The sequence below is a fragment of the Hordeum vulgare genome, chromosome 1H, assembly GCF_904849725.1.
Source record: "Hordeum vulgare subsp. vulgare chromosome 1H, MorexV3_pseudomolecules_assembly, whole genome shotgun sequence".
NCBI lineage: Eukaryota > Viridiplantae > Streptophyta > Magnoliopsida > Poales > Poaceae > Hordeum > Hordeum vulgare.
Genome location: NC_058518.1, coordinates 388,557,613 through 388,585,298, shown reverse-complemented (window position 1 = coordinate 388,585,298; position 27,686 = coordinate 388,557,613). Strand labels below are relative to the sequence as shown.

The following is a 27,686-nucleotide window of genomic DNA, read 5'->3' as shown; positions in this document are numbered from 1 at the left end:
GTTTTGTGTTTTCTGCACTTTCATAATTCTGTTATGATTGTGTTTTTTGTGTTTCTTTTTGCGTTTGTGCCAAGCAAAACCGTTATGATTAGTTTTGAGGATGATCGTTTGGTCATGCTGGGAAAGACAGAAACTTTCTTCTCGCAAAAATAGTTTTCATTTTTTTCTGTAATAGTTTTTGAGTTGATTCTTTTTGCTGCTGATTTCTACGCAAATTCTTCAGACTTTCGTAATTTTTCAGAATTTTTGAAGTACCATAGGTATATGAAACATACAGATTGCTACAGACTGGTCTGCTGTTAACAGATTATGTTTTTGTTGTGTTGGTTGCTTATTTTGATGAAACTATGGATAGTATCGGGGGGTATTAGCCATGGAAGATTCAAATTAAAGTAACTCAACATCAGCACAAGTAGAATTTAAGTTTGCTACAGTACCTAAGGAAGTGGTGGTTTGCTTTCTTGTACTAATGTTATCACGAGTTTCTATTTAAGTTTCGTGTTGTGAAGTTTTCAAGTTTTGGGTGAAGTTCTTATGGACAAGAAGATAAAGAGTGGCAAGAGATCAAGCTTGGGGATTCCCAAGGCACCCCAAGAGAATCAAGGATGCCGTAAAAGCCTAAGCTTGGGGATGCCCCGGGAAGGCATCCCCTCTCTCGTCTTCAATCCATCGGTAACGTTACTTGGGGCAATATTTTTATTCACCACATGTTATGTGTTTTTGCTTGGAGCATCTTGTATCGTAGGAGTATTTTATTTTTGTTGTGTCACAATCATCCTTGCTGCACACCTATAGAGAGAGACATGCACACACCGTGATTTTGTCGAGCTTCACTTATATCTTTTGGTAGACAATTCAGCTCACATGTGCTTCACTTATATCTTTTGAGCTAGATACTTTTGCTCTATGTGCTTCACTTATATCTTTTAGAGCACGGCGGTGCATGGCTTGGTAGTTGATCTATGCTTTGAAAGTAGTCTCAAAAGGGGTAGTTATCCAAAAGGATACGAAAACTTCCACCTTCATGTGCATTGAATAGTTAAAGAAGTTTGATTCATCTCAATTAGTTTTGAGTTGTGGTTATGGTAATATTGAAGTCATGCTAGTAAGGTGTTGTGGATCTAGAAATACTTGTGTTGAAGTTAGTGATTCCCGTAGCATGCACGTATGGTGAACCGCTATGTGATGAAGTCTGAGCATGATTAGTATATTGATTGTCATCCTTTGTGTGGCGGTCGGGATCGCGCGATGGTTTATACCTACCAACCCTTCCCCTAGGAGTATGCGCTGAATGCTTTGTTTCGATTACTAATAAAACTTTTGCAACAAGTATATGAGTTCTTCATGACTAATGTTGAGTCCATGGTTTAGATGCACTTTCACCTTCCACCATCACTATCTTCTTAGTGCCGCACAACTTTCGCCGGTGCACAAAACCTACCATTAGCCTCCCTCAAAACAGCCACCATACCTACATACTATGGCTTTTGCAAAGTCATTCTAAGATATATTGCCATGGAACTACCACCATGATATGTGCCACCACGTGTACATTGCCTTTACATGATCGTAAGATAGCTAGCATGATGTTTCCATTGATGTCTATGCCATGCTAGATCATTGCCACGGTACACTACCGAAGACATTCCATATAGAGTCATAGTTGTTCTAAGTTTTGAGTTGAAAGTGTGATGATCATCATTATTGGAGCATTGTCCCATGTGAGGAAATAAAAGAGGCCAAAGAAGCCCATAAAAAAAGAGGCCAAAGAGCCCACCAAAAAAATGAGAGAAAAAGAGAGAAGGGACAATGCTACCACTTTTTCCACACTTGTGCATTTTGAGCACCATGATCTTCATGATTGAGAGTCTATCGTTTTGTCACCACCATATAGCTAGTGGGAAATTCTCATTATATAACTTGGCTTGTATATTCCAATTATAGGCTTCCTCAAAATTGCCTTAGGTCTTCGTGAGCAAGCAAGTTGGATGCACACCCACTAGTTTTCTTTAAGAGCTTTCACATACTTGTAGCTCTAGTGCATCATTTGTATGGCAATCCCTACTCATTCACATTGATATCTATTGATGAGCATCTCCACAGCTCATTGATATGCCTAGTTAATGTGACTATCTTCTCCTTTTTGTCTTGCAACCTCCACCACATTCCACACCATCTATAGTGTTATAACCATGGCTCACGCTCATGTATTGCGTGAGGGTTGAAAATGTTTGAGAAAGTAAAGGTGTGAAACAATTACTTGGCCAATACCAGTGTTGTGCATGATTTAAATTCGTTGTGCAATGATGATAGAGCATAGCCAGACTATATGCTTTTGTAGGGATAACTTTCTTTTGACCTTGTTATTTTGAAAGTTCATGATTACTTTGCTAGTTTGCTTGAATTATTATTGTTTCCACGTCAATAGCAAACTATTGTTTTGAATCTAATGAATCTGAACATCCACGTCACATAAGAGGAATTACAAAGGACACCTATGCTAGATAGCATGAAAGCATCAAAAATTCATTCTTATCACTTCCCTACTCGAGGACGAGCAGGAGTTAAGCTTGGGGATGCTTGATACGTCTCAAACGTATCTATAATTTTTTATGGTTTCACTCTGTTTTCTTGCCTTCTTTGTATGATTTATGTATCTTTTTATATCTTTTTTGGGACTAACTTATTGATTCAGTGCCAAGTGCTAGTTCTTGTTTTTCCGTGTTTTTGACTCTTTTCAAATCTGATTTTGGAACGGGGTCCAAACGGAAGAAAAACCCCGAAATGATTTTTTCCCGAACAGAAGAAGTCCAGGGGGCTTTTGGGCCAAGCGAGGTGGGCTCCAGGGAGCTCACAAGCCCCCACTCCGCCACCAGGGGAGGCGGCGGTGGGCAGGCTTGTGGCCTCCCTGGCCGCCCCCTGACCTAGGTCTTGCGCCTATATATTCCCAAATATTCCGCAAAAAATCAGAGGAGCCTCAAAAATACTTTTCTGCCGCCGCAAGCTTCCGTTTCCGCGAGATCTCATATGGAGACCCTTCCCGGCGCCTTGCCGGAGGGGACTTTGGAGGTGGAGGGCTTCTTCATCATCATCATCACCCCTCCATTGACTCGTGAGTAGTTCACTTCAGACCTACGGGTCCGTAGTTAGTAGCTAGATGGCTTCTTCTCTCTCTTGGATTTTCAATACAAAGTTCTCCATGATCTTCATGGAGATCTATCCGATGTAATCTTCTTTGGCGGTGTGTTTGTCGAGATCCGATGAATTGTGGACTTGTGATCAGATTATCTATGATATATATTTGAGTCTTTGCTGATTTCTTATATGCATGATTTGATATCCTTGTAAGTCTCTCCGAGTCTTGGGTATTGTTTGGCCAACTAGATCTATGATTCTTGCAATGGGAGAAGTGCTTGGTTTTGGGTTCTGCCATGTGGTGACCTTTCCCAATGACAGTAGGGGCAGCAAGGCACACATCAAGCAGTTGCCATCAAGGGTAAAAAGATGGGGTTTTTATCATTGGTTTGATATTATCCCTCTACATCATGTCATCTTTCTTAAGGCGTTACTATGTTCTTATGGACTTAATACACTAGATGCATGCTGGATAGTGGTCGACGTGTGGAGTAATAGTAGTAGATGCAGAAAGTATCGTTCTACTTGTTTCGGACGTGATGCCTATAGAAATAATCGTTGCATAGATATCGTCACGACTCTGCACAGTTCTATCAATTGCTCGAGAGTAATTTGTTCACCCACCGTCTACTTGCTTTCATGAGAGAAGCCACTAGTAAACACTACGGCCCCCGGGTCTATTCACATCCATCGTTTACAACTCCGCTTTTACTTTGCTTTGTTACTTTGTTGCTTTCAGTTCTCACTTGGCAAACAATCAATAAGGGATTGACAACCCCTTCATAGCGTTGGGTGCAAGATTTTGTGTTTGTGTAGGATCTTGAGATACTCTTCCGCCGGATTGATACCTTGGTTCTCAAACTGAGGGAAATACTTACCGTCGCTGTGCTACATCACCCTTTCCGCTTCGAGGGAACACCAACGCAAGGCTCCAAGGCCACGGGGGAAATCCTTTGCATACTTGCCTAGGAAGTCCCTTAAGGCGTAGCCGTAGCTGAAGGATTCATGGTGCCGTCGACACAACTATTTATGGCGCCGTTGCAAGGGATACACAGCAGCCATCAGGAAGCTACTGAACCAGGAAGCAGACAGTATACTCAATCTTATTATTGGCAGATGCCCTAGCGAGCCCGCCACTACTAAGTGTCATCGAGAGCAACCCCATGCAGGAAAATGTTATTTGATGGGCCTAGAAAAAACGCCCGCCACTGCCTTTTAAACTACCACTGGCGAGGACTAAGTAGCACCCGACACAACTATGTTCGGCCAATATTGAGCACATGGGAAGGAAAACTAGTGGAAGTTGCACATCAGGGCCCACCACTTCTCATCCATCTACCCGTGGAAGGATCTGGGGCAGGCTCATTACTGCTAGGTTACTCAAACAAATGTCATCCACGAGAGTATACATGTTGCAGTTTACGAATCCTGTTCGCCATAGTTAAGGCTTCAGCTATGGTGAGTTGTTTTTTATACTCGCCACTACTAATTTTCAAACAGTTGTGGCATGCAGCACACCACGCCCGCTACTAATTGGGGTTCACATATAAGCCATTCCCAATAGTGTAAAGTTATTGGATGTGTTTGCAATCCAACCTTTGGATAGGTGTCACATGGCCATTGGCTCGAATTGAGGCCATGTATGGTCATTTCACCCTCGGGATTACTATGGCTATGAAGACAAGCCCCACATGTCGTTATGCTTGGCTGGTGAGTTTGATTTTCCCGAGAAGTTTCTTTGAGCAATCATATCCAAAATATTTGAGAATATCCACCAAGAGAAAGTCCCAACGCACAAAAACTTTGATAGGGTTGAGCATCACAAATATCTTAGTCGAGAGTTGTTAACTCTCTAGATGGTTAAGTGTATGTCTCAGTGACTAAGAGTGACTCTTCTCTTCGAAGAAAAAGATTGTGAAGGTTATGGAGGTTGCATGAAGTATCCACCGGAGTAAATTGGCACGAGTTAACGAACTTGATGAGGGAGAATAGGAGATCAAGGAGAATAGGACATGGGGAGTTTCCCTCGTGTGTTCAACCACAAATCCCTTCAATGATATATAGCTCTTTTACAGAAGAGTGAATTGGTCAAACACATACCTTGTGGCCACAGAGCAAAATCGGTTTTATCTTAGCTTTGCATAACTTGAGTAGTTTACTTCAGGAATGTTTTTTGTTAAAAGTTTTCCATTTGTGCCCTCGTAGTTATCTTTTGGAGAGATATGTTTTATATTTTTTCATGTTTCTTTTCTAGAATTGTTTTCTTCATAGACCTGCATGATTTACTTTTACTAGCAAACATGTTTGTGTGTTGCAACGGCAGACAAAAATCACCCCATACACACACTTGATGACACCAAGAAATAACTTGAGACCTTTAAGGAATAACATGAAACCTTTCACAACGCCATACGAGAAACAACATGATAAGTGGTGTTGTGCACAAATATATATGTGGAATGATTTTTTAAGTAACTAAAGTTGTGTCTGGTTTTTTAGACAACAAAAATATATACCTAGTTACCAGTATCAATTCACGTCTTTGTGGTGTTCCTCCTTAGTGATACCCAAGAAATAATATATTAGGCTGAAAATAGCAAAGTACACTTTAGTACTCAACGATAGCACGTGCATAAGAGCATTAGTTTTGTTTTGTTAATATATGTGTTTACAACTGTAATTCCAAGTCAAGACTCAATTTGCATGCAAACATATTAGATATCTCCACCGAAGACAATCAATTTGTAAGGACATGCATAGGCATTTTCAAAATACCTCACATAGAGAAAAGTATTGATTAAGGGTCCAACATAAACATAAATTTAGAAATGATTAACATGCAAGATAATATCATATTTGGAATTTACACATTTTTCTAAGTGATTTCCGTATATAAATTTCTAAATTTGGAGTTAGGATTTGAAAGATATGAATATTTTTTTGAATACTTGAATCTGCCAAAAAAAGTTTAAACAGAAAATGGTTGGGCCAAAATTGAAAATTGTGTAGCGGATAAGATGGCACTTGGGCTAGGCTGCTCTGTCTTGTGCTCATGTGGAATCAGGAGAAAGGAAGAAAAAAAAGGGAGAAGGAGGGATCGAACTCAGGTCTACTGAGTGGGAGAGGAAGGCTCAAGTCAGTAGGGTGCATGTGCACTTGTCATTGTGATGGGATAACTTTATACATGAGCCAAACTCGATGTCGGGGACTTAAAAACGAATCCTTTTGCCACTTACACGTGCTATTGGGGGTAATTTTTTCTAACTTTTAAGGAAATTTAATGACGTACACGCAAAAGCAATCCATCTTTTATTAGTAGGTATAGATATAGATATAGAAATAGATTTTCGATGTGTGTGTTGTATTGAGAGTACTCCGGTTTCAAAAAAAATCTCATTCACTCCCCCGATAGATATACTCTCGATCCTACAATAGGGTTGTAGCTCATAAGGAGGGCGTGAACCTAGGTAAATTTGGTCTCATGTTTCCCCTTCGATCTACTCACCTCCACATTGCATCAACCCACAACTAATGCCACGTCGCTGGCCTGCTAAACTGCGCTAGCCCAGCCCACCTGTCGATCAATAGCCCAAGGTGAGCTCAACTCTCCCCTGCCTATTCGGCTTTGTCTTGTTAGCATTTTCATAAATTTTGTGCGACTAGGCGTCAGAGAGATGCTTCACGGCCAGCTGACCAGCAAACCGAATAGACAGATTCAGCTCATTAGTCTTTTAGCATTTTAGGTCTTTAGAAAAATACACGATTCTTTAAAATTCATCATAAATCCATTGAAATCCGAATCATCCATATAACACATGAATCTTGGCTAGCAAAAAGTTTAGTTTTCAGATCTTCCATTATCTTCCACTTTTGAACACATACACGCACGCTTCTTACGTGCACACATGCAATTTGTCATACACCGTCATTTACAAGGATACATTGCAGTGCAGACTGTTGCAGCCAAAGGCAAGCAATCCCCTTGGTCATGCCTTACCCATACTTTTTCCTTGCTTACACTAGGATCTCATGGTGCTTTAGTGTTGATCGATGCCAAAAAAACTTTATGTATTTATATATTATGCTCTTAACAACCTTTGAAGCCCAAGCTATGATCCAAACATCTATCGGACAAGCGCTCACTTCCCTTACGGATGTGACGAGCTTCTCCTTCAGAAAACAAGAACCTACGGACACCGCCCGAGCTCGAAGTCGACAACTATGGCCTCCCAACTAGGGTCGTCGCCGACGAGATATGCACCACGTGCTCCCACCTCCCAACTAGTGTTATGTAGTAAATCCATTTTAACTTACATTATGCATGTGAAATTCTTCTAAAAAGTGATTGTTATTTGTTTTTTGACTTTTCTAGGCTAGTTGTAGCTTTATTTTCCATCACATTAAAATGACATGCATCATTTGTTTGCGTGTTGTGCTAGTTACCTATGTTGTTTCGTTTCTTGCCACAACGCTTTTTATGTGCACGCTTACAATTCGTCTTACGACATTGTTTTGACACCATTTACAAGGACACACTATAGTGATATGCCCTTGCAGCCAAAGACAAGTAACCATTTAATCTATCCTTACCCATACTGCTTTCTCCTCCTTTCTTGCACTAGGATCTCATGATGCTAGTGTTGATCCATGCCTAAAAAGACAATTTATTAATATTATACTCTTGACAACCTCGAAAGCCAAGCTATGATCCAAACAACTACCGGACAAGCGCTCACTTCCCTTATGGACGTGTCAAACTTTTCCTTCAGAAAACAAGAACTTGTGGCCGCCGCCCAAGCTCGAAGTCGACAGCCATGGCCTTCCAACTAGGGTTGTCGACGACGAGATATGCACCACCTGCTCCCACCTTCCAACTAGTATTTCGTAGTAAATCCATTTTAACTTACATTATACATATGAAGTTCTTCTGAAAAAATGGTTGTTATTTGTTTCTCGACTTCACTTAAATTGGATACGCTAGTTGTAGTTTTATTTTCCATCACATTAAAATGCATGTTTGCTTGCACGTTGCGTTAGTTTCCTATGTTGTTTTCTTTCTTATCGGATCTGTTTTTTTTTTTTTTTGCTAGGTTCCATCAACAATGTTTCTTACGTGCACGCTTACGACATTGTTTCGACACCGTTTACAAGGATACACTACGATACCATACTCTTGCAAGCAAAGGCAAGCAATCTTTATCCATACTGTTTTATCCTCCTTTCTTGCACTAGGATCTCACACTGCTAGTATTGATCCATGCCTAAATTTATATATCATGCTCTTGACAACCTTGAAGCCAAGCTATGATCCAAACAGCTACCGGACAAACGCCCACTTCCATTACGGACGTGACGAACGTTTCCTCCTTCCGAAAACAAGAACCTGCGGCCGCCGGCCCGAGCTCGAACTCGGCAGCCATGGCCTCCCAACTAGGGCCGCCGACGGCGAGATATACCCCACCGGCTCCCAGCACCATCACTTCTATAGGAAACGACCTTCTCCTCGAGATCTTCCTCCGTCTCCCCTCCCTCCCGAGCCTCGTCCGCGCCGCCCTCGCCTGCCTCACCTTTCTCCACGCCGTCCGTTCGTCCCCCGTCTTCCGCCGCCGATTCCGGTCGCTCCACCCATCCCCATTCCTTGGCCTTTTTATCGAGTCCTACAGCTGTTCCATCCCTTCTTTCGTCCCCCTCCGCCGCCGGTCCGACTCAGACCTCGCCGCCGCGATACGCGGCGCTGATCTCTTCCTCACCCGACTCCCGGAAGACAACGACGACCCCTCTCCCGGGTGGGAGATCCAGGGCTGCCAAGAGGGCTACGTCGTCCTGCTCCACCGGAGCACCTGGCAGGTTGCCGCCTACAACCCCCTCACACTGGTTCTGGATTTCTTGCCTCAACTGCCCCATGAGATGTCCCGCTCCCGCTCCCTCGAGATCCACGTCGTCTTCTCCAAAGAGGGCAAGGGGTCGTTCCGTGCGGTCTGTGTCCACCACCTCAGGTCCCCGCGGCGGGCGCGGGTGCGCATCGCCGTCTTCTCATCGGACGACAGGGACAAGGGGTGGCTGATTTTGCCGTGGGTGGATACCGCGACGCCACAGCCTGGGGATGATGGAGACGACAAGCTCAGGTTTCACACTGGTACCCTAGTGAATGGATCCATCTATTGGAAGCGCAAGAACCAAGCCTACATGCTTGTGCTCAATACTGCGACATTGCAGTTCTCTCAAATGGATTTGCCGCAACCCCTAAAAAGGAAGCAATCCGCAAACCTTAGGCTTGGTCAGAGCAAGGATGGCGAGCTCTGCATCGTTTGCGCAGATGACTCCCGTGCAAAGGAGTGGATGCTTGTTGTTTGGTTCTGGAGAGCCAAAGATGACGGTGCCAAGAGATGGATTGAGAAGAGGTTTCCATTGCACAAGATTATTGAGTTCACCAAGTGCTCAATAGAAGATCATATCGTGGTGAACAGTGTGGCAGTTGTCGACGGCTTTGTGTACCTGTCTAGTTACTGTGACTCGACTACTGAATCTCCTGAGTGGTTTCTATCCTTCTGCCTTGAAACAGCGGAGCTCATCAAACTCTTCCGGGGTACATATGACAGCCCTCTCCATCCCTACATCATGGCCTGGCCACCTTCTTTGGTGTGCAACAAGGTGAGCCCGACCTTGAAGGTGCCATAAAACATTCTTCCTGCATCTGGTCCCTGGATTATAGTAGTATTCAGTTAAGTTACTTAAGAGCATTTGAGTGCCTATTGTTGTGAAAATCTGCTATCGACTCTTAAAATTTTGCTATTCTGGTCAGCTGTGGTTGATGTTGTTACCGAGGGATGACTTGATTCTAGTCTAGATGTAGTAACGTGTCTGGTTTTGCCTATCTCATTTTACATGAGTTCAATTGCAGACTATATATATGTTAGTACAGGGAGGCAACATTTAACTTTTTAGCACAAATTTTTTGGCAGGATATCTGATAGCACACTGACATTGACAACATTTGAGGCTGCAAGTTTCTCTTCGGTAAAGTGCAGAAAAATGCTGTCTAGGCAATATTTCATAGTGTTAACCACTATGAGATGTCAATGGTGTGACTGTGCTAAAGAGGACTTTGGGATGCTTCGGCATAGAACTAAAGAGATCCTAGTGCCCTTTTATTACTTCTTTTATTAACTCTTTGTGGCTCTCTATTTTTCTAGCTTAGGTTTATACTGTGTAGCCCCCTCTCACCCTCCACCATTACGTAAATTCTATTACTTGTACTTTGTGAGACCTATAAGTAATACTCCCTCCGTTCCTAAATATAAGTCTTTCTAGAAGTTTCACTAAAACACTACATACGGATGCATTAGTGAAATCTCTAAAAAGACTTATATTTAGGAAGGGAGGGAGTACAAAGTCAGTAGGAGCCTTTGCTACTGTCAGTTCAGGTTCAAAAATGATGTGACTGTGTAACAGTATATCATGCTACATTCATTGCCTCTGCGCATGCTAAATAAATCCATCATGCACAATCTGTATTTACATATATGTCAATCCTTACTTATAATGAAACCCTTTCTTATATCTCAGGAGGATTCAGAAACCAAAGTAACTGGAGCCAATGTTGTAGAAGATGGTTTGTAAGCACAGAGAAATTCCCCTCTGTTCTTGTCACAGTAGTGCGATCATGCAAAGAAGCTTTGATTAGTGATGATGGGGCAAAAGTCGTGGAGATAGAGGCCTTATTGCTTTCGAGGGTGAGAAGAAGTCTGAGCAAAATTGCTGCTCTAGATACAGAATTGACAACTGTGAGGGGTCACATCTTGAGGATAGGTGCTCTTGGATAGCTACAGGGAATAGACAAAAACAGAGAGCTGATGATATGTACAAGGAGAGGCCGTGGAGAGCATGTGACCACTTATTTGCCAGTTGAACAAGCCTCTCTGGAAGGGTCACAACGTTTTTCTTCTGTTGAGATAAACGGTATTTCTTCTGTTGAGATGAGCTTTTATTCAGCGTGGCTACCTCCCAGGCAAGAGCTTTTATCTTGATCTTCATGGAGGTTTCTGTGTTGCTGTCTATGATTGAGTTTGGTGTTGCACTTGATCCATCTTACAACACTTTATGTCCACCCTATTATTTTAGTCTAAACAGTTCTTCTCAGTTGCTGATTACGTATTCTTCTGCACTTAACCCATGATACTGTGGATCTCTATTGTTTCCAAAAGAAAATTGCAACCTACATATAGATCACAACAGGAGGTGGATACTGGCTTCTCCCAGTCCTAGGTCGATGGAACATATATATCTTAAGAGGGGAAATGAGAAGACCGTTCACAAATTGTTGCTTATCAACAGGCAGTATTTAGACCTGATAGACTAAGTTCACAAAATATTATGTTCTTCAAAAATGTCCACAAAACATTCTGTTCTTCAAAGAAAAAGTTCACAAAATCATTCTATGAGAAGATTGCACATAACATCCATGCTGAAAGCAACACATCTGAGGCATAGGAAAGCAACAGGAGTAGTATCAAACCAAGGGAATTAATCGTAACACTCATCACTCTGACCAGTGACCATCATATGCCTATAGCTTCAAACTCTCCAGGTATCTCCTGCCTTCCAGCTTGGCCGCGAAGTATCCCTTGGTGAAGTCGAGGCCGTCGACCGCCCTGTAGCGAGGGTCGCCCAGCTCCTGAAATGGGCCGATGGTGCAGGGAAGGTGCACGCTGTGGAACGCCGCAATGGTGATCCTCTCCTTGTCGGGGTTAACCACCGCCCTGTGCTCGATGCTCCTGTACTTGCCATTGCTGAGGATCTGTTTGAAACCAATGGCAGTTTCTCAGCGTTTTATTTCGACAAGCTTAGCATACTATTTGCAGATTAAATAGATCAGATACTAACTAGTACAGGCTAGGAAGACACCTCAAGGACGTCGCCAATGTTGACGACGAGAGCTCCGGGCAGGGCCTGCACGGAGAACCATTCTCGGTCCTTCCTGATCTGCAGTCCTTGCACGTCGTTGGCATGGAGGAGCAGCGTCATGCCGACGCCGTCGGTGTGCGGCGAGAGGCCCAGCACCTTGCCGGCCTGACGGCAGGGAGGGTAGTAGTTGATCCTCACGCACTGGCGCAGCCCCTTGAAGGTGCCAAGGAGCGCCTCCTGATCAACTCCCAGGTCCTTGGCCATGAACCTGAACAGTTGTTCGGCTACGCTTGCTAGCTCCGTCGTGTACTTATCAAGTGTGTCCCTAGGAATCAGGATGAGCACAACATCAGGGATCAAAAACTGTTTGAATCCTTCAAGATCAATACGTGATGAACTGTTTTGCATCACAGACATGAATAAAGATAAACAATCCAATTGTGCATGGAAGAAGAACACATGGTCTTGAGCAACATCAACCACTAGAGGCCAGTAGAGTTGACGCAACAGAGAAGCATTTCACCTGAAGGTGGAGGGCTTGGTAGGCCAGAAGTCCAGGCTCCGCTCCTGGGCGGGCCTGGTGGCGAGGAACAGCAGGTCCACCCAGTCCAGCTTCTGCTCCTTGGAGAAGACGAAGTGGTGGCCGAAGCCCTGCATGCCGTTGGGCGGTATCGCCACGGCCGATTTCTCCTCCAGGGGAAGGCCGAAGAAGTCGGCGATGTCGGCCTTCGTCTGCCGCAGCAGCCCCACGTCCACGCCATGGTTGACGAGCTGCAGGCAAAGAGAACATCAAACGATTCCTCTGCTGCCTTGATGGCAAGAGTGGTGGAATGATGATATTACAGAGAAAACTGGTGTACTCATGTGACCGAGAAGTGAGAACATGGGCGGACCTGGAAGAACCCCCAGTGCTCGCAGGCGGATCCGAGCTTAGCGGACTCCTCTGCCGAGAACTCGGGGTCGAGCAGCCTGAACATGTCGATCGTCGGCAGAGCATGGGCCCCGGCATCGGCGGTGACAGGTTCTGCGTCGATCTCCGGCCTGATGTACCTCTCGGGGACCTCGCCGGAGTCATGGAAGGCCTCTGCGAGGGCCTGCACGCTCTCTTCATGGCCCGTGAACTCCACCTTCATCTTGTCCAAGGACTCTGCCATCCTTCCTTTGGTCCAACTAGCTTTGCTGGTGATCAATGGCTAATAAGAGCATCTGAAAGCTGACATGTATGTATCTTGGCAGGCCAAGGCGATTCAGACAAGCCATCTTCACCACCAAAGTCAACGTTCTCCTCCAATTGCATATTCAAGAAATTCTGTTTTTTTTTCTTTCCGAAGAGCGCAACTTAAAACACGTAAGCTAATTTTTTATTAGGTAACAGAAAGTCAAGCCCCGGGAAACAGATTTTAGCAGCCGACGTTGGTGTCCAAATAATAGTCTAAGAAGCAAGATAGAGGGCTGTCCATGTCTACAACAAATGGTTGATCTAGTGTGCTGTCAACGATGAGCATATGAGCATGTCATTGTTTTTTTTAAAAAAACAGCAGGTATTCCTCTCTAAGAGCAACTCCAACAGACACGATATCTATTTTTAATACGCGCGGATCCGAGTTGGATGTTTCAACATCCGCACAAAAATCGCGCACGCTATACTTGGTTCGGCGCGTGGATCAAAACGGCATCATGCGCAATGTAATTGTCGTGCCCGTTCCCGCGCGCTGGACAGCGACGACTCGCGCGCGATTTCCCCCCAACCACCAGATCTGACTTTGAGGCGTTGGCGCCGCCGCCCGGATACTTCCTCATTTGCCCCGACGACCCATTGTCACTTCCTCTACCCATCCCCGCGCACCGTCGCTACTTCCTTCACCTTCTTCGCTCGTCGTCGCCCCTCGAGCGCACCATCCTATCCGACGAACAATGATCGGCGACCGTTTGGAGCTTGACGCCTACAAGGTGTTTGACAAAACGCTTGTAAGATATGTAAATACTACAACTTTATATTTTGTAGATGAATTTAATGCATGTTGTTTGTAGTTTTAAACTATTTTAAATACAATATTATAGATGTGTTCGTCCTAGGATTCTTCCGACGAAGAATCTGATATTCAAGAGGAGGACCTCGCAATAATCGCTATGCACGTCAATAAAAAACCGAGGCACGGTGGTTCGGTTATGGGTTGTCAGAAATTGTGGAGGGACAAGATTGATGCCCGCAACAGATTGATGATGAACTATTTTGCGGAGGATGCCACATACCCCGAGTCCTACTTGCGACGCCGTTTTAGGATGAGCATCGAGTTCTTCAAACACATTGCAGAGAAACTGGCGAACCATGATCGGTTTTTTCAGCAAAGAAGGAATGCAGCCGGAGAACTCGGGCATAGCACATTCCAAAAGGTGACCGCCGCTTTTCGTATGTTGGCGTACGGTATTCCGGCGGATCTCGTAGATGACCACTTGACCATGGATGAGAGTAAGCCATCATGTGCGTCAAGCGCTTCGCAGTCGGAATTATGCAAGTGTTTGGTCCAAAATATTTAAGAGCTCCCAATGCTGAAGACACCGCGAGGATTTTGGAGATGAAGAAAGCTCGCGGGTTCCCATGTATGCTTGGCTCAATAGATTGTATGCATTGAAGTTGGAAGAACTGTCCAAAGACATGGCATGGTCAATTCCACACCCGGAAATAAAGTTTCATTATAATCCTTGAAGAAGTGGTCGATCACGAGACTTGGATTTGGCATGTTTTTTTTGGAATGTCTAGATCTTTGAATGACATCGATGTTCTTAATCGGTCATCACCCATGAATAAGATTGCAAATGATGAAACTACACCGGTGGAGTTTATAGCAAATGACCTTTCATACAACTATGGCTACTATCTTGCGGGTGACATCTATCCAAGGTGGCAAACATTTGTGAAGCCGTTGACGGTACCGTAAGGTAAGAAAAAACTTGATTTATACAATGCTCACTCGGCGGCTAGGAAAGATGTGGAGAGAGCTTTTGCAATTTTGCAAGACCAATTTATTATTATGAGAAGAATAGTTAGATTTTGGGATCAAAAGATCCTTTGGTACATCATGAACGCTTGCGTGATCATGCATAACATGATCACCGAGAATGAGCGTGGGCAAGATTTAGACTATTCTCAGTATGAATTGTTGAGACATCCCGTGCGAGTGCAGAGAAGGGCTACGAGGATAGCCTGATTTATTGTCTTCTATCATGCCATTCAACATGTCGAAACGCAAGATGAAGGATCTAATCAAGGAGTGGTGAGCATGGCATGACCGTCAAAATTAGTTTGATGTTGTATTGTTAAACTATTTGTTGTATTAAAAAATACCATGTTTGTTTGAGTTATAATAATAATTAAACTATTTATATTATTGATTTACTTTTTCTCTATTTGATCTTTTTTGTTTTATTATGATGGGAAATATTGTTTGTGCTAGGTACAGGCGATGTATATTTAGCACCCCTGTTTCGGCGCGTTCTTTTCTTTTCAACGCCTACTAGAGCAGGCGTCATGTCGCGAGCTCAAAAAACAATTTCAATGTTATAAAAGAATTTTAGCGCTGCGCCATTGTGCATATGTTCGAGTTGCTCTAAAGAAATATGAGCGTTTAGATTTCTTTATGGAGGGAGCAATTTTTTTCTTCACGATTCACTGATTACCTGTACGACTCTTGGCAATAAGGGTTGACAATCACAAGACACCTTGTACCTTCATGAGTCACTGATTTCCTTGTACGTTTCTTGGCAACAAAACTTTCACTCATCGAAATGAAACCCTTGTGCCATATGTTAAAAAGCAACAAAGTGTAAGCATGAAAAACGCATTTGTCTGTACAGATATGATGCAACAGCCGCGAAAACGCACCAGTGCACAAAAGAAGCATGGTTGCCACATCAAGGTCAAAGCACACTGGAACCAAAAAGCACCAGTCAATCATTCCAACATGGGGCTGGTACTAGAGAAGGTAAAGTACAACCGTTGATGAGTAAGTTTAAACCAGAACCCGTCGTTCTTCTCCTTGGCATTGTATCCATACAGATTAAACGGAGGGTTTGGGGGTGATTAATGGCTAATCCTACGACACAATAATACTGTCCAGTGCAATAAAGAGAGAAAAGCCACTAACTTAAGCTAGTTTTATAGTACATCCACACACACACCAGGTCCAAAAGCCTTCACTCAAATCCTATCCTTTTTGCTTCCATGCTCGGCAAGCTACCGATATGTACAAACACGCGTCTCGGTGCCTTGAATTAGCCATGAGCTTTTCCTGTTTCCATAAGGTTCCCGAAACGGATTGACAAGCACAGGATCAGAAATGACACCGATAACTGAAGTTCCCGAAACAACAAAAAGAGAAGAGAGTTACCTCTTGAGGCAGAAGTAGCACTCCTGAAATTAGTCCTAGGGACTTTTTCGCCAGTAATTTTGGAGGCTATAAGAGAACTCTGCAGGCCCTCGAGCAACTGCATTACAGAAAACAGCAAGACTAAGTTAGTACATATATCAAGCTCCATAAAACAAGTGTATGTAGAGGTTCCGCAGCAAGCTTCAACATGTAACAAGCACACAATGGGGAAAACAATCAAATCGCCAAGACTTAATCTGAAGGGAGCAACACTAGTATAGAAACTCAATCACAGTAATGAGACCTGTGACAAAAGACTACAATGACTACAACGATACTGAAAGGCTAAAAATTTAGCTATAGCCATATTATGCCCCACAAGTATTACCAATACTCAGTGACAGAAAATAGTACAACTACAGTATAAATTTAGTGCCAACTTAAGGACAGTTCCAGTGGTTACCCGTGAAGTTGGTTGAATCCGGCGGTTTGACCTTCGGGGTTCAGCAGAATCTGAGCTAGTCTTGGCTGAAACGTCAGGAGTTTTCAGCACCCTTCTGTTCACGTTACTATCCGCAGAAGGAACGAATTTCCTTTTAGCTCGATTAGCAGCACTTGGATTCTTCTTGATAGCAGGAATGGTTGGTGTGGCTGGTAAACGTGATTCCGGAATAGAAGCATCTTCAGTTCTAAGGTCAGTGGCATGAGTAGAATTATTATTTTCTACAGTAATGTTGACTGGGTTGGAAGAGCTTGCCGTACTTGCCGCAAAAGCGAAAGTACTTTCAAGAGCACTAGAGCTTGGGACAGCAGTGGATGAAGGACCCTCGCCAGGAACACTGTTAGTTGATGTTGTCTGAGACTTCGCAGATTTAAGTCCTCTGGACCGCATGTCACTTGCCCTCTTGGCTCTCTGGTCGAGTTTTAGGGTACTTTCCCGTGGTCTTGGTACCTGTGGCACTGGATGCTTTGCAAATCTGCTGGCTGCACTACCCTCAGAAATCTTATCAGCTTGATCGCCAACATAATGTTTGCTTACATCCATAAACTTCTTCTTCTTTCCAGGTTTTGGAACACCGAAGACCTTTGTTCCTTCCTTTTGCAGTCCGGGTCGCCTGGTGGTTTTAATCTCAGTTGCACCTTTTCCAATGTTAAAAAGCACGTCCCTATCAGATAAAGCCAGTGGCCTTGGCTCATCTGGTTTTCCTACAGTGTTAACACTCTTCTTGTCCTTAGTAAAGGGGCGTGCTTCTCCAACAGTAAGCACAGGGTCGCTTGCTACAGTGTTAACGCTCTTCTTGTCCTTGGCAGGGGGGCGTGCTTCTCCAACAGTAAGCACAGGGTCGCTCGCTACAGTGTTAGTGCTCTTCTTGTCCTTGGTAGGGGGGCGTGCTTCTCCAACAGTTGGCACAGGATCGCTCACTACAGTGTTAGTGCTCTTCTTGTCTTTAGAAGGGGGCCGTGCTTCTCCAACAACAGGCACAGGATCGCTCACTGCTGTCCGCTGGCGTTTCTCATATGGAGAATCACCCTGTACCCAAAAATATTGTTATTCAAATATAATTGTGCAAAAGTAATATTTAGCGCATTCCATACGAATAAAATGTACTCCATCCAATGCAGAACGAGGTGTGGCGTATTTGATTGTCCAAATATAAGTTCTAACCTTAAATTATATTCCTTTAGTGGTTAAAAGATGAGATAATAAGAACTTTTGGAGACGAATCCAGTAGTATCATATTTGAATAAAAATGTCAGTATTGAAGAACTTTTGGATTAATTCTTGGACAAAGCTTAAATTTGGGTAGTCAAAATTGCTAGTAAGTGTAGAATATAGACGGGACCTTATTTGATTTATCTTTCCTCTCTCGTGCACGGGACCACTCTGTCCATTTACCATCCTGCCAAACAAGTGATGGACGAAGATTCCAAGCATCAAGGACTAAGGAATCACCAGCTGAAAATACATGACCAAAACAATAAGGGCGGTTAAAGGAACATCTATTGAAGAACTTTTCCCATTAATAAATGAAAATCCACAGGTCAAACTGGAAACCTAAAGCCAAAGATCAATGGTAGGTTAGCAGCAATCAAATTATGATGACATCAATTTCAGTTCAGATATGTTGTGGCAGCTCTACTTAGTTGATTGGAAGCATTCATTATGTATAAACTATGGTAGTAGCAAATTATTACTAACTTGAAACATGCACTTGGCAGCAAAACTCAGAATAAGAACAATACCATAGAGGATCAGAGATGGACAGTCATGCTAATGTTACTCCCTCCATTTTTATATACAAGGCCACAATCCCACATTACAGGTACCAAGGCAAAAGTTGATGCCTTCTAAGTCAATGTTGCAAGATAACTTCTCTCCTTGTTTACCGTGTAAATCAATGTGTATTTTTCTCTCTCATCATATCAAGCCAATGATCTCACTCATGCATGCATGCAAGGGATAATTAATCTCTTCCTTTACTAGTACTACGAGGAAAACACCATTAATATTGCATCGATTAGTGTTAGTGGCCTTGTATATATGCAAATTGTAATTTTGATAGTGGCCTTGTATATAAAAATGGAGGGAGTACCTGAAAATTGCACAACGAACTTTGTGTCACATAATTCACCATTCTGAGAAATGATTCCCTCCCGCCAACTGTGGAAAGAAACAGGCTTCAGATCAATAAAGTGATATAAAGAAGGGAATACTGGTATCTCACTCAATGTACTACCATAAACACTGCTGGCACCAGAATGAACCTATAATAGGAAATAAGACAGTCTAGAATTGCTCTAAAATCCACTTTTAGATGTATATACTTATGAAATAATGCTTCTGCGCACAGCCTTCCAGTCCAAAATACTGAATAGGGCTACCCACCACAGCCTTGAGCAGAAACACCATCAGTGTATATGCAAATCTACAAGCCTATATGCTGCTATCTTCCGGCTTCCGGCATTTACCCATGAAAGAGCAGCATGTAAGAACACTGAATGGCGTACCTATTTTTTATCCATGCATCCACGTGATCACCAACAGCCCAAGAATAATTTTGTGCTGTGTCCCTACGGCGCTTTCTAGTTCCTTTCAAATTAGATACTGTAGCAGGATGGGCTAGGCGTATCTGAGGTGCCTTCTCCCCCTCCTGCTTCAGTGACACCCATTCCTTGGGAAGACCAGTTCCTAAAAAAAGATCAGCAAATCCCACAGCCTGATTAGCATAACAGACAACACTTAGTTTGGTGTAGCTTGAGGATAATCAAAGAGTGGAAAGAATGCATGCATAATAGAAAATAGAAGTGCAGATATGAATAGAACAATCGGTACTAACCTTCACCGTGGGCTTCATAGCTGATGCATGCATTATCTTCATTTATATCAAGGACCTTAGCAGAAAACCAAGCTGCTCTTGAACCACCCTCAGCAGCGAAAACCTGACACAAAAAATGGAATAATACAATATAAGGTTGGAAAAAAGTAAAGCTGACAAACAAATACATTTAATACCAAACATGAAAAAAACTAGAGTAGTCCCTGCGTCCAAAAAACTAAAGTTAGTATAAAGTTGAGACACTTATTTTGGGACGGAGGGAATACATCGCAGTCGTTAGCCGCTTAATCCCATGAAAAATATCAATAGATTAGTCATAAGTACTCCCTTCGTTCCAAATTAAGTTATAGCTTTGCCCTAGGTTTAACATCTTAAGTTTGACCAAGTCTACAGAAAGATATACCACTATCTACAATACCAAATTTTGAGTACTACTCCCTCCATCCGGAAATACTTGTCCTAGAAATGGTACATCCATTTTTAGGACAAGTATTTCCGGACGGAGGGAGTACTACCTACCTCCTTTCCAGTTTACAGGGCTTATCTCAAAATTTTCGTTTTTCCAGTTTATAAGTTTCATTTTCTATTGCTCTCCATCACATGCTCAGATATCAACGTGCATTAAATCACTGCATGCGAGGATTAAGAGAAAACTCACCAATGCATGTAAAAGTTCTTTATTATTTATTGGTCATGCATGCTTTGCAATTAATGCATTGATAAACACATTTTTTGAGGAAAACGAGCGCATTAGTTCAGTACTTTTGCAAATTACAAAAATTACTCCACCACTCATCATCTACCTTGGTTGGTGAGATTTTTGAAATAAGCCCTATAAACTGGAAAGGAGGGAGTATAGATACTAGCACATTTTTCTATAGATGTGGTCAAATACAAAAGTTTTACTTATTATTATTTTTATCCAATGTCATTAGAAAAAAAAAGGTCAGGGTGTATAATGAAATTCATAAATAGATGGAAACATGGAGAATAGAACAAAAGCTTAAAAAATGTCCACAGAGGAGAATATCATCTTAGTCATGTCAAAAAGGGGAAATATATCCAGACAAAAAGAATCAACTGACCTCAACCAAAGATCCTTTTCCAATGCCATTCCAAATTATGCTTGGTGCTGTATCATTTGTGTTGCCATTGAGTGGGGCAGCAGTGGGATTATCTTCAATCCCATTCCCTACATGAGCCAAACAAACAAAAATCAGCTGGAAGTGAACATCGTTCACGACATACCAAAAGGTACTTGTAGCTTTACCTGAGGGTGTCTTATCTGGCTGCGAACTTTTGACACTGGAAGATGGCTCCAGGTTCTGTATTGCTTGACCATATTTAGCTCTGCTATCATGCTTTCTGCCAGATTTATCAGCAGGTATCTCCAATTCTTCTGTTGCCACATTCTCACTGGTGTTACCAGCCTTCGTATTCTTCACTCTATCAGACTTCCAGTAGCCATCGGGACCAGCTTCCAACAGCTCACTTAGAGTAAAAGGCAGAGGCTCACCCAACCCTATGAGTGTTCCTGCTTTGAACACAGCCTCTGCAGCAAGCTCCGCAGCTTTAAGTATAGCATCTAAATTTTCTGCACGTTTTGCAGCTGCAGATGCCTCTTCAACCCTTTTTCTAGCAACCTCTCGTGCCACCGAAATGGTGGAACCTGGGGCATTAGTGCTGTCCTTTATTTTCCATGATGATTTGGGCGTCAAACTTGACACACTTGCCATATTATTTACATCAACTTCGCCAGTGTCACGCTTCTGCAAGGAATTAGCAGATTTCGTAGAGCCAAGGGCTTCTTCTGCCATCATTTTTGCCTGCAATGCAGCAGCCGACGCCATTTTAGCAGCTTCTGCAGCAGCCTTCGCAACAGAAACTGCTGCGGAAGCAGAAGCAGCTGCTGAAGTAAGCTTTTGTTCTACTTCTGCAGGTAATTTGCTCCTTGAGTTTGCGGATAACTGGTTCCACACACCTTCACTGTGCCTAAGTGCCTCCTCAGAGTACATGCTTGCACCTCTGGCTTGGTCCATAGATTGGTCCACTGCACCACTGATCTGTTCTGAAAAGATAATTCTTTGCTCAGCACCCTTACCACCCAGGTAGTTAGGCACAGATGTGATCAAACTTGCGTTAGGAACAAGCCGGCTACCCAGAACATTACTTGGAGAACGAGTAGATAAGGTGAAGCCTGGTGTCTGCTCAGTGGCAGGAATAACAGATCCAATGTCTGTTTTGAGCTGGGATGATGCAACATCCGTGTTGAGCTGAGAGGAAGCAATGTCAGGTTGCTGTTCTTGACTTACTGAAGCTTTCTTTCTTTTTCTTGGCTTTGGTGATGCGGCTCCAGCTCTATTACGCTTAGAAGCCGGTGTCTTCTGTTTCTCCTCCTGTACAACTGCTAATGGAGAAGCAACAGTAGAAGATGCCTGAGTGGGAAGAAATAGACCAGGCGTAATAGCCTGTGAAATGGATATACTAGATCCCTTTGCAGAATCACTTGAAGGCACAGTTGGTTGCATTGATGAATCAAATATTAAGTTTTGTGGTGGAGCCAGCCAAGGTGCAGCACGTGGACCAGGGCTCTGAGGGAACCAGGATGCAACAGCAGAAGTAGGCTGCCTTGTCTGTGAGTTGTATGCGAATACTGGTGATACAGCCTGACTAAAATCCAAATGGGAACCTCGTTGCAGGTTCAATGTAGAACTACCAAGCGGTGACATGTTGAAAGTTGGTGAATGCAGAGTTACAGCAGTATGTGCTGGCAACACAGTTTTGCCACCTTTTTTGCTAGTTGGTGAAGTTTTACCTGCTGTACCCTTACTGGCTTTTTCAGCCACATGGCTGCCTGCAGATTCATGTGCTCGGGAATTTAAAAACATACATATGTACAGTATATAGTGTAATCATCATATCACATATTTACCTATACGTGAGCTTGTTGGAGTTTCCAAGCCAGCTACTGGTGACTTCAGATTCTGAAATATCTTAACAGCAACTCGCCAGACTGCCTCCCAGGCAGGCTTGCCACCACCTACTGTATGTTAATGCGAAAATTTATGAGACAAGGCAAACAAGGAAAAATCCGCAAAAAGAAGGAAAAGAGGACTTTCATCTATGAAACAACACACACCAGGTTCTCCAAAAGCTGACACCATGTAGGCCTCTGCTGGTGGTATTCCTTGACTGCAGAAAGAAAATCAAGTTCCATAATCCATACATTTCTAATTACACAAGTAAATAACACATATGTAAGAGAGTTCTGAGTTCTAACTTACATAAGAGCACCATAAACAAATATCTGTGCACGTAGCTGCACATGTTGTAAATCTGTGAAAGGTTGATGCGCTAGAGCTGCACAAGAAACTGATGTATTCAAGACAGGTAATAGAGATATCTGAACTGTTTGAATATAGGAGATTTGCCTACCACTGATCTCGGGAGTTGGATGCTGTTGTGGCTGCTCTAACGGTGCACTTTTAGTTTCAGTACTGTGACCAATATGCGAGCTGCTAGAGAGCACCCCAACACTTTCAACCACTTTGCTCCCTGATTGTTGTTCTTTGCCAGTCTCCAGAACAGACGTTTTTTTACTCACTTCACTGGTGTGCTTCAACACATTTCCAGGAGTCCCAGGTTTAGGGACTTCTGAGTTTACCTAAAAAACAGGAAATAGTAAACAAATTACGATAATAAATCAAGCCAATATCACAGCTAAGGTGTGATGTTTAAGCTTCAAACATTTGTCCTAGCTATGTAAGTCTAATGTGTGGTATGTAAGCATCAAACTCATGCACTAAGAGCAAAAGAGAGAGAGAGAGACCTCGGTACTTAGAGCAGCTTTAGATCTAGGAAAAGGGCTCCAAGCAGGACGATGAACTTTCTCAGACACCTTTGGTGGATTTCCGACCTCAAATGAGAAACTTCTATCATCTCCTGTTGTATTTGTCTCCGCAGAAGTAAGGGTATGTTTTATATTTCTGGCAGAGCAATCTTCCGAACTAGGGAAAGCACCAGCTGAGGCTGTAGGGTCTTTTTTGTCCTCGGATTGTTCAGTTAGGTTGCTATGAAGCACAGACATACCCTCCTGTCCACCTTCTTGGAGACAGGGCTCTGTGCAACTAATCACTGTAGGGGAACCGCATGTACCATCATTACAGCTTCCTTCATTATCTGTAGCCAAAAGAATATGTCACATTGCATCCACTTGAATTTGTCTGCTGCTTGTGTTAGAATGTGCATACTACTCATAACAGAATGAAGACAACCGAGTGCACTTAATCACCTATAGTGGAGCTTAAATTTGTAAAACTGCATCATTAGTATTATGCTAGCACAAACAACTAACCTTTTATATGCACATTTAGATCATCCTTTGCATTTAAAGGAGTTTCTATTATGGTTTGTGCACCCTTGCCAGATGAGACATCTAAGGAGGAGGCGGTAGCTAAATTTCCGTGATGCCCACTTTGTACAGAAGATCCACCAATCTGACATTTCTGTGGATGAGAAATTTCTTGGTCTTCAGATTGTAATGGAGGTCTGTCAACCTGGCAATTCTCTGTATGAGCATCTGGATGATCACCTGAATGAATCCCGACCTTGTCAGTTTCCAAAGAAAACCTGTTTAAGTGGAATAAATATTGCTAATAGGTACTACATGGCTGATAGAAGGAAAGAAAAAAGACAAGTCACCTGATTTATCCTGATTTTGGTTCGTGGTCAAACTACCCAAAGAAGTAGCCAGCCCTTCGCACTGTGGATTTTTTGCAACAGGATCGGTACCACTGCTAGAAATAGAATTGATGTCAGAGTTCACAGACATTGCTGACTTCTTCGCCAATGACTCAGGAACAGATGCTACATTGTGGCCTCCAACTTCTGAAGTAGAATTAGCACCTTTCTCAACTGAATCAACATGATTTATTGAGGAAATCGTCGAATCATTTCCTTCAAGTACACCAGCAAGAGAACCATCGGATGGAACACCTCCTGAACAGTCAGGTTTATCCATTGATTTATTGGATGTATCAGCAACTGTGGTACAAACTATATCGCTGCTTAAATTGTTTATTAGAGGTGCTATCTCTTTTTCTTGAGACCCAGAATTAGTTCCAGGCTTGTCTTCTAAAACAGGTGTATCATCTTCCTTGACTGGCCCCTCATGATTTACTGAGGAAACATTTGGACCATTTTTATCAAATAAAAGAGCTGAAGAATTGTCAGGAGAAACATGCCCTGATGATTCAAACTCATCTTTTGACGTACCAGTAAGACCTCTATCATTTCCAGCATGACCAGCTTCTACCAAGCATTCAAAATTCCCTGAAACTGCTGAGATTTCATCCCTGCCTGATTGTTCTTCCAAAACAACACATTGTAGATTATCAACAGAATCTTGATGCTGCTCTAGCACTCCAAGCTTTGAGTCAACGTCGTTGTTGATACTTGTATCATCCATAACAACATTTTTTAGATCATGAACAGATTCTTGATGCTGCTCCGGCACTTCATGTTTTGAGATATCAACAATTGTATCTTCCACTCCATCACTTTCCGTTTCTTCTGGAGCTTCAGTGACATGGGCAACCTGTTTTCCATCTGGAGACTGAATCAACTCACTACTTTCGGTTGACAATGGAGTGAAGGGGCGAGGATTAGAATTATTCAAATCTGACTGGTTTTGACAAGATTTAGCAGAAGTGGGTTCTTCGCCAGTGACGAACTTCTCAATGAGAAATTTTTTGTGCGCATCCACTGAAATTTTATGGCCTTCTGCCGCATGTTCTACTTCTGAAAGGGGTGGTTGAAGCGAATCACTGGCACTCTTGCAAGTGTCATCATTCATTTGCAGCATCTTAACCGGATTTGTGATGGCCTCCAATAATCCATCAGAGCTTTCTGTCATTTTTTGCAATTCATGCATTCCTTCAAGTTTATTTGCATGCATATGATTGCCTTGCTCAAAGTGATATGAGCCAGTGGAGTATATGTTCTGAATTCGAGCTAACTCCGAGAAGGCTTCATTGCTCAACTTATCAGAATCAACTCCAGCTGAGTGTATGTTGAGATTGTCCAAAGAATCACCATCATGAACCACCTTAAAATAGTTGTCAACAGCTGGACAGCCTTCTGGTGTTTTTTGAGAAGCAGAAGACAGCTTCTCACTCACAATGCACTTCTCAGAAACAGAATCCAACATATAGTTCGACTTCCTGCCTGATAAAGTTGAAGCTGCGGCATGTTCAGCTTTCTCAACCATTGAGAAAGGTGCAATATCTTCAAACTGAGGTTGACTTGTCAAAGGATCTTCTGGCATTCTAGAACGAGTGCCCTGGGACTGGTCATTCTCAGCAGGCACCACAATGCTATCTGATGGAGAGTCACTAGATTTAGGTTGCATGTTGGATGGACAAATTTGACTGTCCATGCCACTTAACTGCTGATGCACATTATCATCCATGTTACCAGTCATCTCATTTTCTCCCACTGACTTCAACAACATTTCCACACACTCAGTGGAAGTTGCCTCTGACCAGACATAGTTACTCCTAGATATGGAGCAAGATTCAGCTGCACTAGAACTAAAATCAACGACGGTACTTCCAGTGGACAGCACCTCAATCCAACTATTATCGTGCCCTCCTACACTGAAAAATCCTTCAGAGTCTGTCAAATTGCCAAATCTGAGATGGCCCTGTAATTGGTCGTCAGTATCAAGTTTCGGCAGTGCAAATGGCCGCAAACCTGATGGGGGTTTACTGTTGTCTTCACCAGCTAGTTGAAAATTTTGGCTCTGGAAATCAGTATCATCATACTCCATGGGTGTTTGTCTGCAAGATGAACAAACTTAAAATTTATATAGAAATGGAAGTTCCAACATGTCAATGACGAAAGTAAAGTGTGAGCAGGAAACATTGCACCAAGCTAGCTAGGCATTTGGTAGATGGTTTACACATGTCTCCAGTTCATACATAAGCATAACTACACAAATCACCATTCTTCAGATGGGTGATCAAACATTACAGGGCTAATAACCTGCTTGGTAGGAACGGAAAACCAGAATCTTAGCCAATTATAGGAGGCCACAAGGACTTGCCTGCCCATGAGTCTCGCATAAAACTGCATGGCGGGGGGCATCAGCCCATTTTTAAGCTCCGTATAATAAAGCACACGAGATGGGCCAAATACTAATTCTGATGTCATGCCCTACCAGCAAATCACCCTCTATTAGCTAAGCCTAAAATCAAATCGCTGGAGCAGGAACCCAAAGCCGCAGTTGGCAACAGCTGGACATAGCAAACCCGACACTCACGGACTGACACTGGATGCTACTCCAAAACCCTAATTCCCGAGAGCTGGCAGCGAACTTGAAACCAGCCCGCTAAAAGCATCCAAAAAACGAAGCGCCCCAGTTCAAGCGCCACTCAAAACCCTAGCTCGTCGGGCCAGGCGCTGGCCCGGAGCAATTCCCGACGCGAGCACACGGCACCCGTCAGCCACACGCGGTAAATGGAAGGGGGAAGGGGGAGATACCGAGGTGATGTCGCTGGAGCTTCTAGCACCCGCCATACGTGAGTGGGGTGGTCGGAACCCTAGATCCTGCGGGGCGGCGGCTGCTGCTCATACCCCGGCGCCCGGCGCCGGAAGGACCCTGCCTCCTGCTTCGGCGGCCGCGGCGACACCGTGAACGGTGGGGGGAGACGGGGGCGGGGGCGGGGGCGGTCGGCGGCGAGAGAAGGGCGGCGGAGGAGGCGATGAGGCGGGGGTGGAGCGGGGTTTGTAGCTTTGTGGTTTGGCTGCGCGGAGCACCACGCCAGTCGCGAACCAGGCACAAGCCAGTCAGTCGGCCACCGCACACTGAGGAGAGGAGAGAAGAGGGGGCGGGTGCGGGCTCGGGCTGGGGTTGGGGTTGGATCGGGTTTGGGTCTTTGTT

At 43.5% G+C, this 27,686-nt stretch overlaps 3 protein-coding genes across 7 annotated transcripts; 1 reads left to right on the top strand and 2 right to left on the bottom strand.

The window, feature by feature from the left end:
• The first annotated feature begins 8,253 nt into the window (after positions 1 to 8,253).
• On the top strand, positions 8,254 to 11,274 carry LOC123439629. Of its 4 annotated transcripts, none has more exons than XM_045116335.1 (3): positions 8,254 to 9,804; positions 10,098 to 10,152; positions 10,702 to 11,274. In XM_045116335.1, exons 1-2 carry the CDS (start codon positions 8,440 to 8,442, stop codon positions 10,104 to 10,106), a joined length of 1,374 nt encoding a protein of 457 aa, XP_044972270.1. In that variant the 5' UTR covers positions 8,254 to 8,439; the 3' UTR covers positions 10,107 to 10,152; positions 10,702 to 11,274. The 4 variants fall into 4 exon arrangements, with proteins under 4 accessions (XP_044972270.1, XP_044972278.1, XP_044972257.1 ...); XM_045116343.1 differs by having other exon boundaries at positions 8,256 to 9,786; XM_045116322.1 differs by lacking the exon at positions 10,098 to 10,152 and having other exon boundaries at positions 8,256 to 9,804.
• Positions 11,275 to 11,475: 201 nt separating this feature from the next.
• LOC123439659 (2-oxoglutarate-dependent dioxygenase 11-like) lies at positions 11,476 to 13,578 on the bottom strand. The gene is made up of 4 exons (XM_045116353.1): positions 12,933 to 13,578; positions 12,563 to 12,810; positions 12,040 to 12,364; positions 11,476 to 11,932 (listed from the first exon to the last, which is right to left on the bottom strand). Exons 1-4 carry the CDS (start codon positions 13,191 to 13,193, stop codon positions 11,702 to 11,704), a joined length of 1,065 nt encoding a protein of 354 aa, XP_044972288.1. The 5' UTR covers positions 13,194 to 13,578; the 3' UTR covers positions 11,476 to 11,701.
• A 2,413-nt stretch (positions 13,579 to 15,991) lies between these two features.
• Positions 15,992 to 27,463, bottom strand: LOC123439612. 2 transcript variants are annotated; one of them, XM_045116312.1, is made up of 17 exons: positions 27,287 to 27,463; positions 24,446 to 26,583; positions 24,099 to 24,335; positions 23,574 to 23,923; positions 23,180 to 23,408; positions 23,029 to 23,104; positions 22,884 to 22,936; positions 22,677 to 22,784; positions 21,015 to 22,598; positions 20,830 to 20,936; positions 19,745 to 19,847; positions 19,416 to 19,596; positions 19,001 to 19,068; positions 18,251 to 18,363; positions 16,870 to 17,937; positions 16,428 to 16,524; positions 15,992 to 16,328 (listed from the first exon to the last, which is right to left on the bottom strand). In XM_045116312.1, exons 2-17 carry the CDS (start codon positions 26,571 to 26,573, stop codon positions 16,312 to 16,314), a joined length of 6,519 nt encoding a protein of 2,172 aa, XP_044972247.1. In that variant the 5' UTR covers positions 26,574 to 26,583; positions 27,287 to 27,463; the 3' UTR covers positions 15,992 to 16,311. The 2 variants fall into 2 exon arrangements, with proteins under 2 accessions (XP_044972247.1, XP_044972240.1); XM_045116305.1 differs by having other exon boundaries at positions 22,677 to 22,787; positions 27,287 to 27,462.
• Between the last annotated feature and the right edge of the window lie 223 nt (positions 27,464 to 27,686).

Excerpts from the sequence above, each read along its gene's own strand:
- LOC123439629 (XM_045116322.1), top strand. The coding sequence starts at position 8,440 with ATGATCCAAACAGCTACCGGACAAACGCCCACTTCCATTACGGACGTG. Across the intron at positions 9,805-10,701 it reads AGGTGAGCCCGACCTTGAAG|GAGGATTCAGAAACCAAAGT; the intron begins GTGCCATAAAAC and ends CTTATATCTCAG.
- LOC123439659 (XM_045116353.1), bottom strand. The coding sequence starts at position 13,193 with ATGGCAGAGTCCTTGGACAAGATGAAGGTGGAGTTCACGGGCCATGAA. Across the intron at positions 12,811-12,932 it reads AGCACTGGGGGTTCTTCCAG|CTCGTCAACCATGGCGTGGA; the intron begins GTCCGCCCATGT and ends CTTTGCCTGCAG. Across the intron at positions 11,933-12,039 it reads ACATTGGCGACGTCCTTGAG|ATCCTCAGCAATGGCAAGTA; the intron begins GTGTCTTCCTAG and ends GGTTTCAAACAG.
- LOC123439612 (XM_045116305.1), bottom strand. The coding sequence starts at position 26,573 with ATGGAGTATGATGATACTGATTTCCAGAGCCAAAATTTTCAACTAGCT. Across the intron at positions 22,788-22,883 it reads GTCAGCTTTTGGAGAACCTG|TAGGTGGTGGCAAGCCTGCC; the intron begins GTGTGTGTTGTT and ends ATTAACATACAG. Across the intron at positions 19,069-19,415 it reads GATGCATGGATAAAAAATAG|TTGGCGGGAGGGAATCATTT; the intron begins GTACGCCATTCA and ends TTCTTTCCACAG.